At 42.9% G+C, this 18,477-nt stretch overlaps 1 protein-coding gene across 5 annotated transcripts in view; it reads left to right on the forward strand.

Moving 5' to 3' along the window:
- CDCA7L (cell division cycle associated 7 like) overlaps positions 1-18,477 on the forward strand; it is a 58,492-nt gene that overhangs the window by 31,770 nt on the left and 8,245 nt on the right. The window contains exons 3-6 of one of the 5 annotated variants that reach the window (XM_082193973.1): positions 2,784-3,248; positions 11,941-12,078; positions 16,199-16,318; positions 17,398-17,781. In XM_082193973.1, the coding sequence (XP_082050099.1) occupies positions 11,941-12,078; positions 16,199-16,318; positions 17,398-17,781 (642 nt within the window). In that variant the 5' untranslated portion in view covers positions 2,784-3,248. Of the gene's footprint in view, positions 1-2,783; positions 3,249-3,402; positions 3,523-3,969; positions 4,231-11,940; positions 12,079-16,198; positions 16,319-17,397; positions 17,782-18,477 lie in introns of those variants that run through there. The other 4 variants (XM_082193976.1, XM_082193972.1, XM_082193975.1 and 1 more) reach the window with 4 other exon arrangements.

The raw sequence follows: 18,477 nt of genomic DNA on the forward strand, positions 1-18,477 counted from the left end.
GAACTCGCAAGACGTTTCGTCTTGCGAAGCAAGCCCATAGGGAAATTAGTCTTGCGAAGCGACTCAAAAAACGCAAACCCTTTCGTCTAGCGAGTTTTTCGTCTTGCGAGGCATTCGTCTTGCGGGGCACCACTGTAATGACACTGGGACAGGAGATACGCTGCTGTTCTGCTACTTCCCTTATGTTCAGCCTGTGAGGAAGAGAAAACTCAAAATTCAGAAAATCCCTGTATGTTATCAAAACCATAGACACATCTCCAGCATCCCAAGAAACACTGCCAGAGCCTAACATGTGGGGACTACACTGGCAAAGGTGTCCACATACAAAGGGAGCCAATAGTGTCAGAGGCAAGGGTCCATGTCCCAAGCTCATCCCCTGCATCACCAGTGCTGGTGCCTAATATCTGTACAGTCAGGGATTCAGTTCACCTTACGCTCCTCACATCTGTTTTGGTGCACAACAACCAAAGGGAGGAAGGGGCACAAGACAACTCACACATTGCTATCTGCAGAAGAGGCCTTCAGAGAGTACACTCGGTCCCCTGGGACACAGGGAGAAAAGTAGTCAAAGGCAGCAGCCATGACATGCAAACAAGGGCAGCCACAGCCACACAGGGAATCAATTACCAGCTAAAATTAGACAGACCCCCAGAGCCATCATGTTCAGTTGCTTGCTGAAGACGTATTTGACTGAGATGTGACCCAGTCACTTATGAAATATTGGTTTTACATTTGTAGGAATGGTTTTGTTTTTAGAATGGTTTTGTTTATCCTATTTTAATTCTGTTGTAAACAACTTTGATAGCCTCGGGCTGAGAAGTGGTTTATAAATAAAGAAGTAATAAACATGGCTCGTGGACTCCCCAGTAGATCACTGTGTAGGGTTGGGAAGCAAGAGATGGAAGGGGTGAATATGGCCCTATTTACTTTTGAGCGTCTAGCCAGAAACAGTCATGTCAGAGGCAAAAGAGAGGGGGCTCCCAGGACTCAAATCTACACCAGAAACAGAATGCCAGTTTCCTAAACACTCAGCTACAGCAGTGGGCAGGAATCAGATCCATCATGGAACATGTCTTCTTCCCACACCCCAAGGCCCATATATAGACATGATGCAAAAGGAAAATGGGATGGTGAGAGAAGAGAAAGCAAACTTTAGCTTTAAAGTTGCAGAATTGTTTTTATAGGTTCTGGCAAAGACAGAGACAGGAAAATGTGGAACAAGCTGCACTTGTCTTGACACAGAGACATGCCAGGTTGAACAGACCCCCATCGCCCCTTGAATGAAAGTACAGCTGAAATGAAAGTTGAGCTGAAGGCGTAGGAAAGCAACAGAGGAAAGTATACACCAAAGAGAATTGGTATACAGTGGTACCTCGGGTTAAGAACTTAATTCGTTCTGGAGGTCTGTTCTTAACCTGAAACTGTTCTTAACCTGAAGCACCACTTTAGCTAATAGGGCCTCTTGCTGCCACTGCTGCACGATTTCTGTTCTCATCCTGAAGCAAAGTTCTTAACCCGAGGTAATATTTCTGGGTTAGTGGAGTCTGTAACCTGAAGCGCATGTAACCTGAAGCGTATGTAACCCGAGGTACCACTGTATTGGTATATTGTTTCACACTGCTCTTTATAGGGAAAGTGCTGGAGAATGAGCTGTCATAACTGGATGTTGGTGTGTATGTTCTCAGGGAAGGACACAACTTTGTAAAGTTTAGGTGGGCATTCTATCTTGCTGAGCAGTGTGAAGAGTGTTTTTCAGCTGAAGAGGTTATTAAATCTCAATATTCATTCACTAGGTGAAAGCAGAAATGTATTTGGTTCAATTTGACCCTTTGGCATTTTCAGTGTAAGTATGATTGTAATGTGATAACTAAATGAGACTAGGGAATAGTTGGATACTAGAATCAAAGTTCTGCGCAGAACAGCATCCTGCATTTTAAGCATGAAACACAAACTCAACCCTACATTTATTTTCAAAAGGACCAGAAAGACTGCAATATAACCTGTGAATAATGAACTAGTAAGAAGTTGGTGTGCTTTTTTTAAAATACCCATTTCAAATTAAAAGCTCACTTTGATCACTGTACCTGTTTTGAAGGGGTCTAAAGGAAATCTAAATACACAGCACATGTACCGGTAATTGACTTGAAGGCTGAGATCTCAGCAAAATTAGAAATGTACAGTTACAAGTTTGAAGATCAGAAATCTGCTTGACTTTCTGATCTCTTTTCAAAGGGGGCCAGCGGATGTAAAATAAATTTAAGTTACGTAGCTTAGGAGATTTGAATAAAACATTGGTATCCATACGTAGGACAGAATTGTAAATATTGTAAGCAGTATCTCAGTGTCACATCCATTCTCAAGAGAGCAATATCTATTAAATACTTTGCTTTACTCTTATTTTTGTATTCAATATGAACACCCTGCTTGAGAGTACATTTACAGACAAATGTGTTTTTGTAATCACTCACTAATTCATAGGAAGTAGTTTCCCAATGACTTTAACAAATGATTTGGGATAGCCTAAGGCTAATCTAGAATTTAGACTGTTTAAACTCCAGAGGACCAGATCCAGGCTGCATTTGCAGCTTTGCGTCATTATGTAGAGAATTAAAGATTGGTACATCTCTATTTTCCGCTCACGTCGAAGATGGGTGAATCGTCCTTGCTCGTTGCAATCCCTCCTTGAGATTCAATTCTGGGCTTTTCCCTACGCAATTGAGGGCAGTGAAAGTTTTTGATTCCTTTTACAACTTCGTCTATATAAGATCTAACTATCCCAACAGGTCGTCTGCATCGCTCACAGCTGCGTAATAGTCCGGTTAATCCAAAATGCACATACTTCCCGTTGAGTCCTACATCTTTAAGCAAGGGGAAAGTTTCACCTGGCGAATGACCGCCTGCAACTGCAGCTAGTAATGTTTGGAGCCAGGCCTAGGGGAAAAGGCGGCGACTCTCAGTTTGAACGGCTTCCACGCCCCCAAAAGGCGGGGAAAGATGTACTGTATTCCGGTAGGCGCCAATATTGGCCTCGGCTCACCCCCCGTGAAGATTTGGAGGGCACTGGAATCTAGACCCGTATCTAGACCCGCGCGACTCTTTTATGCGGGGAAAGTTTCGAAAGAACCCGCGCAGCTCAGCCCCTTCGCATCTCCCGCCACCGGACTGTTCCATTCCGATATCGGGGAGAGTCCTTGGTGCCCAGTGCGCACGGAGACCCCAACCACAAGCTCCTCTGCCCAGCAGACCTGGTAAGGAGCTGTTAAAAGAGCGCCGAGGGCATAACTTCTTCCAAAGCGTAAGATGGAAAAGAAAGGGAGAGGGGAAGACGGCAAAAAGCCCTCCTCGTCTCCCCCTTGAACGACCAAGGGTCGTACAATCCGGCTCCCGACGTCTGCAGGCGGCTGGTTCGAGCTCTAGCAGCTTCTCGCAAGAAAGGGGCGCGTGAGTGAGCGCGGGCTTGTGGGCGCGCGGCGGGCTTGTGGGCGCGCGAGCAGGATGGCCCCGGAGACCCCGAGGAGCAAGGTGAGGCGGAAGCGCCCCGCGGCCGTTCGCAGAGCTTCGGGTTTTCGCGGCGCGCGCCGGGCGCAGGGAGTTTGGCGCCAGTTTCTCAGACTCTCTCGCGCGCTCCTCGCTGGCGAGCAGAATATATGGGGTTGCCCAGGGGGTGTGGTGGTCTCCTTTGGAGCCCCCCCTCGCCAAACATGGCCCCGACGCCTTGCTTGCAGCGCCAGGCCTTGCAGTCATGGACGTCTCCCAATAGAACTGCCTGGCTTTTCTCCACAGAGCAGCCACGTGCGTCCAGCGGGACGGACTTTTCTGCAAATGTGGAAATTGGGCGGGGGGCGAGAAGAGAGATAATCTGCCCAACTCGCTCTACAGCCTTTGGATTCATTGCTTAGCTGCAGCTTTTCTCCTCCTTTTGCGTTATGTCTTGCTGTTAAACCCGGCAGGGTTGGGGACAGTCGAGTGCAATACCTCGCTGCCTTTGTTTGCATCCTTCCCTAGTTTGTGCGCTTCTCTGTAGTTGCCCGGATTCGAGGAGTCCGGGAAATGAGGAAGCCGCTGATGAGAATGGCCTTGCCGCGAAAGTTGCCCCCCTCCCCGTACAGGGTTGCCTGGTCACTTTTTTTTTACAGAAAGGATAGTCATGGAAGTGAAGGAATCTGAAAAAGGAGCGAAAGAAGGGGGCGTTTGGCAAATAAACTCTCTTGCATTGTGGCGAACTCAGATGTAAGGTGACTCATAAAACTTTCCAGTTAATAAAGAAACCTTACAAAGTCTTCCTTAAATGTTTCAGCGAGTGTTACTCCCGAAAAGTATTTCTCATCTTTACAAAAATACTATTTCTGTTTTTAAGTAAATACAAAAGCTCCTAGATTTATTTAAAACGTCAAAGCTTTTTAAAACAAGAGTGTTTCTTTCTAAAAAAGAAAAGAAAAAAACCACACAGGTGGCAAGCACTATCTCAGAGGAGCCAGTCCACCTACTCAGGAGGAAATTCCTCTAATAGTACCTGCGGTGACACATGCACACCACATGTGTGAAGGGAGGTTCATGGTTCATGGTGAGTTCTGGGACCTTCCCCCCTGAAAAACAGCACTGAGTATGTTATATGGAAACCAAAATTTATTTAATTTGTTGATGGCCCTATATCCAAGTAGACATGCATGGTTTTGCATCGCAAGCTCTTAGAGAAGTGTTTTGAAAAGTGTGGAACCTGTGGCCTTCCAGAGACTTGCCAGACTACAACTTCTTGGCTTTCAGTGGTGTTGGAAGGCCAAAAACAGACTGCAGCTCCTATCAGCTCTGACAGCCTGCCCTTTTTTCCTTGTGTGTGTGTGTGTGTGTTTTGGACTGTAAGCCTATGAGTAGGAACTCTCTTGTTTTCATTGCATGTAAGCTGCCTTGGGAGCCTTTCACTGACTGAACAGCAGGGCACAAATACTCTAAATAAACAATAAGCAACATTTGGAGTACCAGAGCATCCCCACCCCTAGTGGAGAGCATTCACTTTTAATATAGCGGATAGAAAAAATTTATCTGCACTGATTGCCATACTGTAATGTGTTCATGAACTACCCTGCAATCCAAGTCTACCTTCAATGACTTGGTTTTCAAGAAGTATTTGGTATAAATTACTCTGGAATTTTAAATGCAGAAGATCCTACTGTTAAGCATTGGTCAGTCCTTCTACTGCCATTGCTTTAGATTTTATTTGCCGCTGCCCCCTCTTGGTTTGCTATATACCAGTAGGGTTTGTTTGTGCCTAGTGTGCTAATTTATACCAATGGAAACATTATTTCCATTATTATTGGTTATAACAATGTTTTATGTTTGACCTACTTTGAAAGCATTGCCCTCAGTAAATGATAATCTGAAAACCGGGAGATCTGCAAGAGCTGCTACCAGGTAGTGTAACAGGTACCTGTGCTGGTGGATCAGTGGTCTGAGTCAGCATAATACTGCATCTTATGCTCTGAGCTGGTTTAATGATACATCCGGGTCATCTCGTCTTTTTGGCTCATAGCATCCCCGCTTCCCCGTTTGACCTGTGAAGCCGTGTTAGGGATGGTGAAACTGTGACACTTAAGAGATTTGTTGGACTGCAGCTCACATCATCCCTGACTATTGGCCATTGTGGCTACTCCCATGTGAACCTCCTTGCAGTTCAAAGTCAGCTGAGAAGCTTCAGGTGAAGGCCAGAATGTCCTTCATGAAAAACATAGCCTTCTCATGAAAGTCCCAGAGCTGTGGAAAGGCCTTTCATGAGCTCCTGTTGCATATTCAACAAGCTTGGTTTGGTTGCTGCTGCTTTTTGTTGATTTCTTTGTCCTTGTTGACTTCGGTTTTTTTATTTGAATTGGTTTTTATCTTTGTTTTATTATACTGTACAGGGCTTTTGAGATCTCTTCTGGCCATGAAGTTCTGTATAATTTTGGCATGTAAGTTAAGAGCTTGCTAGTAACTCACACTGGAGCTATTCTGAGCAGTCTCAAGGTTGATATTGTGGGGAAAAGCCCTTTGGGTCATTCAGTGACTTGCTTTGTCCAACTAGCTGCACATTTTGAGGATAAAGACACTTTACTCTGGAGTCATCTTCACTTAGCAGTTGTTGTAGTTCCAACAGAAGTATCCAGTGCCACAGTCTGATGTGTTGTGGGATGTGTTTCAGTTTATGAAGCCTTATGATGTAGACAAGGTGCTTGTGGCAACACACCCAACCACATGCCCTCTTGATTTACTAAATCTCACAGATTTAATCAGTAGGTCTAGGGAGTGATTAATTAGGTCTAGAGTTGTTAATGGTTCATTACGTTCTTGGATGATACGGATTATCTAGTTCCACTCTAATTTGGGTTCAGACCTTACTATGAGGCTGAGCTGGTCTTGGTTACCCTGATACCTTCTACTGGGAGCAGGACAAGGGAATTTCAACTTTGCTCCTGCATCTTTACCTTTTTTTGCAATGTTAGAAACTGAGATATGAAAGCTAGGAGCTAAATGGCACCTTAAACCTAGGTTATGGACGCAACAACTGAATGTCTAGGCACACTTTTTATAGCAAGAATACAAAGCTGAAAATGAATGAACTGCAGCTAAAATATTATGTTCATTTTTCACATGGTCTAGTCCTTATCCTTCCCACCCCCCTAATATTCTTAAGAGGGTCTCTTCTCCAGTCTTAAGAGAGTAGCTGGAAGTGGGGAGGCAGAAAAAGGTTTTTTCCTTCACATCCATTCTGCAGTTTTAATCTGAAATCTTGGGCCCAGTACTGCTCCCAGAGCTCAGAAGCTGCTCCTGAAATTCCTGGGAGTTTTGAACACTGCTTTCTTATCTTGACCATGGTATCCTTCTGGACCAACTCCATGCATTGAGAATTGGGGCAACTGTGTTACAGTGGTTCTGGTCCCAGCTACCAAGTCCAGAAAGCAGCATGAGAAGAGTGAATTTCACTACCCTGGGAGTTATGCAGTAGGACGCTATTTTATTTCCAGTGATATTTAATGAGAAGCTTGACTTCCACTGAAAGATTTGCAATCTATTGGAAACAGTTGTTTGGCTGTTTGAGGCAAGGTTCAATCAGCCTAATCTGCTTTAACAATCCCTAGTTTTCTCTTGACTAGCTGGGGAGGGGGGTTGGGGATGTGTTTTGGTGCTGTGCATTGGAGATGCTTTGAGCACCTTTGGGTGTTCCCCAGCTGCCAGAAGGAACCACAGGTTCAGTCCACCCTAGCTAAGAATGCAAGTAGCTTGTGGGTCTCAGCCTACCAGTTGTAGGCCTGTGGTGTAGACAAACTGCTAATTTCACAAAATTCTCACCATGTCAGTAGATCCACCCACTTCAAAACATTCACTTTCCTTCAAGGTTGATGTTTCTTTTTTAACAGAGTAGAAGCTTTTAAAATGTATCAGTTAGTTATTGTGTCAAGGCTGCATAGTGGTTACATGCAAAATTACTTATAAACATTTTAAAGTAAAAAGTTGTGAGTTCTTGGTGGCAGGAAACCAGCTTCTTTGATGCACTGCCACAGTTATTCTGTGCAAAACTCATTGATTGACAAGGTCTATCTTGTATCAACCTTGTATGTTATACAGCTCTCATTTAAATTAAGGCATTGGGGCTCCTGAATGTTGTTAAGAAGACTATTGAAAATCAATATGGAGGGAAGAGGGCTTGGAATGCAAAAGGCTCTTTTGAAGCCTCTGCAGTGTTACTTTATTCAGAGTCCCTCCATACTAATACACAGAGATCAAAAAAGGGACTTTACTCGAAAACGGTTCCCCCCCTCTTCGTTAATAATCTGTAATTACACCCCCGTAATGACTCCTCTGGTACAGATGCAGAAGAAGAAATTAGTTAGGCATACGATAATCGCAGCAGCGGCTAGCTCAGCTGTACAATAGTTCAGGAACTAATGCACTTGCTCCTGGAAGCCAGTTATTCATAGCAACTAGACGCCACAGCTCCTCATATGCATTTTGCATTACGACACTAAAATGTTCAGTATTATCGTGCTTCGTTTTTAACTCCTCTTTCCCAGTCGCACTGAGAACTTTGTTGACTTGTTTCGTTTTGGGGAAAGCTGTTGCTGGTCCCAGGTTCATTCCCTGGCACCTCCAGGTAGGGATAGCAAAGACTCATTGTCTGAAATCAGACCTGGAGAGTGGCCATGGAGTGGGAGGAGGTGGCACTGATGAAGGCCAAGCAGGCCTGGCAGAGCCCATGCAGCAGCACCGCAGGAACTGCACATCAAGGATGCAGTCCTGCTGGCTGTAGGGGTCTGTTTCACCAGCGTGTTTCCTACAGGGAATACGTTGGTGAAGCAGCACCCAGCAGGATTGGACTTTCCTCCTCTCTGTAGTGTAGTGGTTAAGAGCGGTAGTCTCGTAATCTGGGGAACCGGGTTCGCCTCCCCGCTCCTCCACATGCAGCTGCTGGGTGACCTTGGGCCAGTCACACTTCTTTGAAGTCTCTCAGCCCCACTCACCTCACAGAGTGTTTGTTGTGGGGGAGGAAGGGAAAGGAGAATGTTAGCCGCTTTGAGACTCCTTCGGGTAGTGATAAAGCGGGATATCCAATCCAAACTCTTCTTCTGTAGTGCAGTTAAGAGGACAGGAAAAGGAGGAGCAGTGCTTCCTTTCCCTGCTCCCCTCCTGATTTAATAGGTCTTTAAAAACTAATTAAAAGTCCCACCCCCCAAAAAATATCGGGGCCTTAAACAGGTCAAGTGCTTCCATGGTTCAGGTCAGGGGCAGTGCCCAGCCCCCAAACTTACAAATTACACTATCCATCTATAAATCTCAGCATGTTTTGTTTTCCAAACTTATTGGGCAACAGTTCATAGTCTGTTATTTTCATAGATTGAACCCCCTAAGCATTGTTGCAGAATTGAAAGCCAAATATGGACCCTTGGGTGCATACAGTCCCTTTGAAAAGCTGCTGATTAATCCAGAATATAATAAGCAGAATATATCAAATGTTATCATACTAAGGATAAGCAGTTATCCCCAACTTTTAAAAAGAAGTGGGAGGAAGATTTACTGATTGGTAAATAGCATATGTAACTGGAAGAATGGACTTGGTTATTCAGCACAGTACTATCATTTTTAATAAGTGTATTTTGGAAATTATACAGGAAATGTAATTACCAAGAAATTTCAAAACAATTCTTTTGTACACAATCTGGGCAGAAGTGGAAAACTGGCAAACACTTAGTTAAAAAGGTAAAGGGACCCCTGACCATTAGGTCCAGTCATGACCGACTCTGGGGTTGCGGCGCTCATCTTGCTTTATTGGCTGAGGGAGCCGGTGTACAGCTTCTGGGTCATGTGGCCAGCATGAATAAGCCGCTTCTGGTGAACCAGAGCAGCGCACGAAAACGCCGTTTACCTTCTACTTGCACTTTGACGTGCTTTTGAACTGCTAGGTTGGCAGGAGCAGGGACCGAGCAACGGAAGCTCACCCTGTTGCGGGGATTCGAACCGCCAACCTTCTGATTGGCAAGTCCTAGGCTCTGTGTTTTAACCCACAGCGCCACCCACGTCCCTTTACACTTAGTTACATGGCTTCTAATATGTGTAAGGCTATGCCTTGGTCCTCACTGGAAAAATAAAAACCACCTATATCAGAATGGATGAGGAAAATAAGGCGAAAACAGCCTTGTTATATAAGTTAGTGTCTCAAATGAAAACAGGGAGAAACAATGAAGAAAAGCAATGTGGGAATGTGAGCACAATTTGTAAGTTTATGGAAAGTGAAAATTAAAAATTACTCTGTAATTATTTTCCAGTGCTGAAAAACATGTTATAAAAATAACATATAAAGATGTGTATGAGTGTGGAGGGAAAATGTACAGTGTATATACTGGAGTTAGATTTTCTAATTCTTGCTTTTTCATCATCATCACTATCATTGTGAACTTCATATTAAAAACAAACCGTCAGCCTCACTTAGACAATGCATGCCTGTTTTACATATTTTCTCAGGTAGTGAATAGAGTTTGAGGAATATTCTAGTGATACTTCATCGTAGGTATTTGCATATACAGTGGTACCTCGGGTTACATACGCTTCAGGTTACAGACTCCGCTAACCCGGAAGTAGAACCTCGGGTTAAGAATTTTTTTTCAGGATGAGAACAGAAATCGTGCTCCGGCGGCGCAGCGGCAGCAGGAGGCCCCATTAGCTAAAGTGGTACCTCAGGTTAAGAACAGTTTCAGGTTAAGAAAAGACCTCCAGAACGAATTAAGTTCTAAACCCGAGGTACCACTGTATAGTGGCAGTGCATACCAAATATATTTCTAAAGTTTTAGCATTGTAATGTTGATTTCTTCAGTTCAATTCATAGGTCATCCAACCCTTAGGGTGCTCTTTTAAACATTTGAAGAATATCCTCCTTTCTGGGTGGTGAACTGGCTTGCTGTTTTAGAGCTGCACTTGAAACATCACAAAGTTAAGAGGCTGGTTGTTGTAGCCAACTAAGTTCTATTCAAATAGAGACACTGAAAATAATAAACATAAGTGAATCCTGACCATTGGTTTCACTGGGTCTGCTTGGAGTAAGATTAGCATTGGACACAACCCTGTGTTCTTGAGGTATTACAAACTCCTGTGTCTTGAACTGTCCTGTTAGGCAAAATCTGAGATAATTTGTAAAAGTTTATGAGACTGGAATTGTATATCAACAGTGAAAACTAATATATAATTTACAAACAATTAAATGACATGGGAATCCCTCCACTGTAGGAGGCCAGGAAGAAATCACTTCTCTTTTTTTTTATAAGATATTTATTAAGATTTTCAAAGTGTTACAAAATAAAAATAAAAAAGTAAGAAAATACAAAATAAAAATAGTTAAAAACAACTCATTCTTTCCATTACTTATTTTTCATTAGCTTATTTCCCGGACCTCCTCACGCCTCCCTTTTTTGTATTCCAGTTCAGTTTGTTGGTTCAGCAAATCCTTACCCTCTTTATTTATCCTAGTCTTTAATCCTAAGCTATTGTAACATTAAATTTTTACCTATTTAATAATCCATTTTTCATATTCCTTTATAGTATTACAGCTGAAAACCCCTTAATTTCTACCCAACATCATTCTAACATTCATTAATTTTACAATATTTCTGTAAATAGTCTTTAAATTTCTTCCAATCTTCTTCCACCGACTCTTCTCCCTGGTCTCGGATTCTGCCAGTCATTTCTGCCAGTTCCATGTAGTCCATCACCTTCATCTGCCATTCTTCCAGCGTGGGTAGATCTTGTGTCTTCCAATACTTTGCAATGAGTATTCTTGCTGCTGTTGTGGCATACATAAAAAAGTTCTGTCCTTCTTTGGCACCAACTGGCCGACTATGCCCAGGAGAAAGGCCAGAAATCACTTCTCTTTCCATCTCTTAAAATTGGAGCTGGGACCCCAACTGTCCATCCAGCACAGTGCTGGAAGGGGGCAGAGGTTTGCTTTGGTTCACTACCTGGCAGATGCTAAGAGTTGTGGTGTTCCTCGGGTGCAGAAGAAAGCTCAGGGTTGAAAGGGAGAAGTGGAGGGACATCCGTTTGCTCTGAGCTCAGAAGGTCTCTCGGACACAGAGGGAAATTGCATAGCTCCAGCTCTGAGCTGCAATGGGGAGTTGGATTGCCTCTCTCTGCCTGTAGGGCCAGGTTTGGGTTCCTCTCTCTTCACAAAGCCAGGGTTCCATCCTGCTGTGACAAGAGTGGGTGAGCACCTGGTCCTTACTCCTGAGCAAGTGTGAAGTGATTTGCAACCTAAATCAGCCTTCCTAGCATCCTCTGTGTTTTGACCTGTGAAGTTTCATGTGTACTATGTATGTTTAATTGAAATGAGTGGTGAATTAATAGCATGCCATTCTTGTGAAAGATGCTACTAATAACTACTATAGCTAACTTTATCTTCCATTTCTCTTTACGAACTGAAAACAGATGCTCAAATTGGCTGATATATTTAATACCCCAAGTGATGATGAAGATTTTCTTGGGTTTGGAGCAGATGTTCCCATGGAAACACTGTCACTGGAAGACAGCTGTGAGAGTTTTGATTCACTAGAGTCAAGAAAAAAGGTAGGGAAATCTTGTAAATCTCCTATAAATCTGAAACATTATATTTAACCATGGTGAAAACTAAAATAGATAGATTATCCTTCTTCTGAAATTGTTTTCTAAAAATGCTTTTCGAATGTAGTGCTTTTGACTTTTTGCATAGACTATCTATTGAAGATTAAACACCCTTAAGTGCATTCTTTAGCACTCTCCTGTTGAAATAAATGAGACAGAAAAGCACTGAAAAACTTGTTTGTTGCAGAGGTAGGACTTAAATTCAAGTCTCCTAAATCTAAATCTCTTTAATACATGGACTTCACCGTGTTTCAGATAGTAAGGACTTGATTATGTCTCCCATGTTAAACTTGTTTGATTCTGATTACCGCAAGGCTTAGGACATGACTATAGCCTAAATATATGCATACCACTGCCCTTTAGCAGTTTATGATTAATTTTCAACTTGGTGGAGAAGATAATTCACCCAGATATTTGCTTGAATGTGATTTAGTAATAGTTGCTGCTTTGATCTCTGAGGTCAGTTTAATAAATTGCAGTAGGAATGATAAAAGCAAAGAATGCCTTGACCAACTTTAGGTTTAATTTATTAAGAGGTAGTCTTTGGCCACCTCATGAGAAGAGAAGACTCCCTGGAAAAGACCCTGATGTTGGGAAAGATTGAGGGCACACGGAGAAGGGGACGACAGAGGACGAGATGGCTGGACAGTGTTCTCGAGGCTACCAGCATGAGTTTGACCAAACTGTGGGAGGCAGTGGAAGACAGGAGTGCCTGGTGTGCTCTGGGGTCATGAAGAGTCGGACACGACTAAACAACAACAACAACAACAAAAAAGTCTTATATAGAGGTTGTTAGACCATGTATTAATTGGTATTAATTGGTGGTAAGATGATGCAGTGGTATACCACTGGATGTCAGAAATAGTTCTGGTCACAGCAACCAGTAGGCAAGCAGGAAAACCGGATTCAGGACTACATCTAAACTTGAATGATTCTTTGGGGAGAGGGTCAGGAAGTCAAGAACACCCTGGCAACCCACTCCAAGTTGAGCATGATCACCTCAACAATTTGATGTAGTTTATTGGCTCTCATACAGCCTGCTACTGACTCCTGGCACCTATTCAAGGAGCTACTGCTTTAGTGGAATCTGAGGGAAAGGACAGATAATTGGTGTCCACAACATACTGATGACACCCAAGCTTCAAATCTCACATGGCCTTTTCCAGCGGCTTCATGTAGAGGGCAAACAGCATGGGGTACAAGATGGAAGTTTTCAATACCCTGCAGGTTAATTTCCATAGGACAGAGCCTTGGTGTGAGACAACTTTTGGATCCTACTTAACAGGTATGGGCAGAGCCACTGAAAGGGCATTGTGTCCTATTCCAAAACTTGCCAGATGATGCAGAAAATACTGTATTGATGGTTAACTTTGGCCTTTCAGTGGCATTCAGTACTAACAGTTGCACACTAAAATGTGGGCTTAGGCAGGGCAAGAGTGGATGCAGACAACTACGGACACTACATCTTAATGTCTGGAGGTTCTGCTGAAGGTACTAGAACAATTCTTTTATCTGTTTAGAAAAGAATGCTGTGGTTCCAAGGGCCAGCACAGGTTTCTCAAGAACTATTTATGCTAAACTAATCTTAGGATTCTTTTTTAATAGTTACTAATTTGGTAGATCAGTGAGCTGCTGTAGATGTAATATACGTTGATTTCAGCAAGACTGTTGTCAAGGTCCCCCACAATATTCTCATTGAAAAGCTGGTAAAACGTGTACTTGACAGTGTTGCTGATAGGTGGAATTGTAGCCTATATCAAAAGAGTGCTCATCAATGGGTCCTCATATTTCTAAGAGAAGTGAGAAGTAGGATACTGCAGGCTTCTTCAACATCTTTGATATAAATGACTTGGATCAAGGAATAAAGACAAAGCTAATGACACCTGCAGATGACACCACACTGGAGGACTCTGCTTCACTAGGAATATTTCTGCAGCTGCAGATTATCTGCATTGACACGGGGTTGAACTGAATTATCTGTGAGGTCCCTTCCAGGAGATATGTACATCTTGCTCCTAGAACCATGTCAACATTCCTGTTTCAATATGTCTCAACTGTAAATACAATTTCTCATTTAAAGTAACTTTCCTTTTGTGTGTACGCTCCCCCCCACTCTGAAGCAGCTGCACCGCAGCTATCAGCAGAAGAAGTAATTTTACAAAGAGAACCCCTCCAATTATCATAGGAGATGATTTTCGAGTTTAAAGGAACAGTATATAAACGATTCTTTCTCTTGTGTTCCCCTCAAAGTTTTTCTCTTAATCTATTGTAACTGTTTTGCACTTACATTATCTCAATATAAAGAAGTGTATAATTAAATACAGGGAAGTGAGGGCAGCATTGTAAAAGGGAATAAAGATACTTAGTGAAGTGCAGTTGTATGAAAGGTCATTTAGTCTTGCGTGGCAGGAGGAAGCAGCAAAGAAAAACAAGGGAACTGCTCTCATAATGCACAGTTGTGACTCTCCAAAGATTGATGTTTTCTGCATATGCATGTGAGTCCCCCACCCCCACCCCCCCACACTAGCCTTAGAATGAAAGCCTTAGAAAGGTAGAAAGATTGACAGGAGCTTTGAAATATTTTCTCTTACAAACCTCTCCACCTGATTTCATAACGTTCATTGTGACTCTTCTATGTGCATAATAAAACAAAATTAAAGTTAAAACAACTTGCAAGAAAAAAAGCACCTCTAACTTTTTGATACTTGAGCAATCATGGGAAGTTATTTACTTACACTGTGTGAGTATGGGATGGTGGGCACAGGGAGGGAGGGGCAGATCCACACTATACATTTAAAACACTTCCAACAAACATATAAAGCACATGACTTCCCCCAAAGAAACCTGGGACCTGTAGTTTCCACCCTTACAAAGCTGGTTCTCAGCACCCTTCACAAACTACAGTTCTCAGGATTCTTCAGGGGGAGTCACAAGCTTTAATATGTGCTGCATATGTTTTAAAAGTTGTGTGGATCTGGCCAGAGAGAGACAGACATTCAGACTGTGTTAACATATTGGCTTGACTCCTAAGGTACCTTAAGAAAGTCATGGAAGGAAACTACCGGGTCCTTTCCTGCCGTTCTGAGAAAGCTCTGGATGGGCACAAGGTGGGGTGGCACATGAGGGGCTGAAGGGGGAGGAGCAATTGCCCCAAGTAAGTCTTGGGTCCCTTTCTTCCCCCTTTCTCCCTTGTCCCACACCTTCTCCCTTGTCCCACACCTTCCCCACATGTCAGTTTGATAACCTTATGCTGCATTAACCGTTTTCATGTCTCAGCTGATTTAATTTTTTTTTTATTCGCGGGTGGCGCTGTGGGTTAAACCACAGAGCCTAGGAATTGCCAATCAGAAGGTTGGCGGTTCGAATCCCTGCGACGGGGTGAGCTCCCGTTGCTCGGTCCCTGCTCCTGCCAATCTAGCAGTTCGAAAGCATGTCAAAGTGCAAGTAGATAAATAGGTACCACTCTGGAAGGGAAGGTAAGCGGCGTTTTCGTGTGCTGCTCTGGTTCTCCAGAAGTGGCTTTGTCATGCTGGCCACATGACCCGGAAGCTGTACGCCGGCTCCCTCGGCCAATAAAGCAAGATGAGCGCCGCAACCCCAGAGTCGGCCACAACTGGACCTAATGGTCAGGGGTCCCTTTACCTTAAGCCTGTTGTCCCCCCCCCACACACACACATGGGGGTGGCAATGTTCAGGAAGGCATATTTATAATGGCTACAGAGCTGAGGAAGGGATGGGAAGTTTTCCTTCCTTCAGCTTTCTAAAATTATCTTAGTATTCAAGCCAATGAGTAGACATTTTAAACACACATCAGTGGAAGGAGAAAGTTGCATTTTCCAAGGGAGGGGAGCAGGAAGGAGTTGCTCACCTGAATTATCTTGGTTGCTTTATCCAGGGTTGCATTTGCCCTCCCATCTCCTTCAGCTGGGTTTTGTTCTTTCCTGGTTCACATCATCTATGCAGTAAACTGTTAAGCAGTCTACTCTGATTTTGATAGGATCTTTTGGCTGTTTTCCTTTTTGCTTCATTGTTCAGTGAACAATGTGTTTTGTGCTTGGTGTTGCAGGACATTCATTGTCAGCCCAAGCACCTGACTGAGAAACTGAGAGAGATTTTCAGAGAAGACACCGAGTCAGAAAATGAAGCGTTTGAAGGATTTGAAGTAAATGGAGAGGAGGATATGGAGGTACAGGCCACATTTTTCATAGTATTTATCTTCATATACCCTTGTCTCTCCTGTGGATTTGCCTCTTGTTTTAATAAATATTGTGGTTTAGGACTGTGACTTGCACTGAGGTTCAGGACTGAGAAGGCTGAAAAAAATTGATTGAAACTTACAGCCTACTAAACAAGATTTTCTCATACCCCTTCTCACATTGACCTTTGCAGTGTGGGTACTGCTGCAATTTATCTCCTTTCTGTACCATAAAGGTAACATCAGAACTGCTAACCAATGCTTCAGCTCCTTCCAATGTCACTGTTGGCCTACTGTCCAGAGGAGGTTTCTCCCAAGTAGCACAGTCTGGGTCTTCTGACATTCCTTTTGTCATGTGAAACTGAGTTGTTATTGTGCAGTGAAGGGACAATAAGATTTAAATCCCAGTTTGAACTCTCCAAGATCTTAGGTATACAACTTCTACTTGCTACCTGATCACACATATGGAGATGTGAAGGATTGGACATGGGCCCTTCTGCATGCAAACCATATACTCTGCTACTGAGCTGTGATCCTCAACCTGGAATTATTTATTGCAAAACAGTGTTGCGCATAGCTACTCAGAAGTAATGTTCTTTGTGTTCAGTGAGACTTACTTCCAGGCAAATGTGTATAGGATAACAGCCTAAATTAATGGCAAGCTTAGTTCTGCCCCCACAACTAATTTCTGTGCATTAAGTGCAATGCATTATTTGTTGAAGGACTTTAGATAAAGTATGTGCCTGTGAAGTCAGTAGTGTTTCTGCAATTAATTCACCGGCTATTCTAGAGCCTCATTTTGGTCTATAATTGAGCACTGTAGTGATTTATAACATTCTTGGCCTTGTTTTGTTGCAGCACATACAAGAAGTGATGCGTCCCTATGCTCAAGGCTGTCTTGATTTACATGAAGTTTGTCCATTTAAATAAAAAAAAATTAAAAAACATGCATTTTCAGTAAGGCCTGTGTAGAAATAATGAAAATGGTGTTTTTCATTCATTAGTGGAACTGGAAATTATTGCATGATAGATGCGATTTTATTATAGGTTGTTTCATGCATTGTTTTTAGGCAGTGGAATCAGATCCAGAAAATGATCCATTATCCTTGATGGCGGCAGAACCAGATGAAGAAGTGGAGGTGGAGGAAGGTAGAGCAAATGCTTCCTCCAGGAGAAGTAGCTTTGGCCTTCGTGTGGCATTGCAGTTCCCTACCAAGAAATCTGCTGAGAAGAGGGCACCTAAAAGACGTTCTTCTAAGTTCTGCTTGATGGACAGTAAACACCCTTGCTCTCTTACACAAATAAAAAATAATAAAACTTGGAAAGTGGCAGATCAGGAAGCATCTTCAGGGTCGGAGGAAGATTCTAAAGAGGAAGATTCTAAAGAGGCATCAAATGAAAGCTCTAGTGCACTGCTTAAAAGAGCCATGAATATAAAAGAAAATAAAGCCATGGTAAGAACTGGGATGCAGGAGACATTGTTGTACACAAACTGTAAAAATATATTTCAACAGTCTTAGTTTGCACTAATAACGAAGAAGACAGAAGGAAATTGCAGGCTGCTACGGACATGACAATTCTAGACCCAAAAGTACATGTATGTTTAAAAAATTTAATTTGCCTTACCTTACTTTATCAGTGCGCAACACAAAATACATAGCCCGTTATAGTCAAACTGAAAAAGCTTTCTGGAACAAAAATGTGGGCAGGCTGCTCATAATATAAGCACCAACACTATGAATGCCTAGCCCTATGCCTCCTCATGTCAGGCCTCTTTAAAAGAAGGCACAGAGTACCTTGAATTGAATCTGAAAGCAACTGTTAGTAGCAGCATTTGGTCATGCCACTGAACCAGGGATAGGGAACTGGCATTCCTTCGAAATTTGATGAATAAAGGGTCACAGATTTCCCATCCCTCTGCTAAACCATGGCTGAGCATTATGAGAATGAGCCTTAAGTTTCTGGGCTCTCCAACTCTTTGCAGGTACTAACATCAGAAGATCAGAATTTTCTATTTGTTTTAGATTAAGCACAGTTTGCAATGTCAGCCAAATTCTAAACTCTGGCTACTCTAAGCCAGAGGTTAGTGAAAACAAGCTGGCTTCATAAACTATGATTTGAAGTTGCTTGTTTCTGCTAACCACAGTTAG

This window comes from Podarcis vaucheri (assembly GCF_965113315.1).
Source record: "Podarcis vaucheri genome assembly, chromosome: 12".
NCBI lineage: Eukaryota > Metazoa > Chordata > Lepidosauria > Squamata > Lacertidae > Podarcis > Podarcis vaucheri.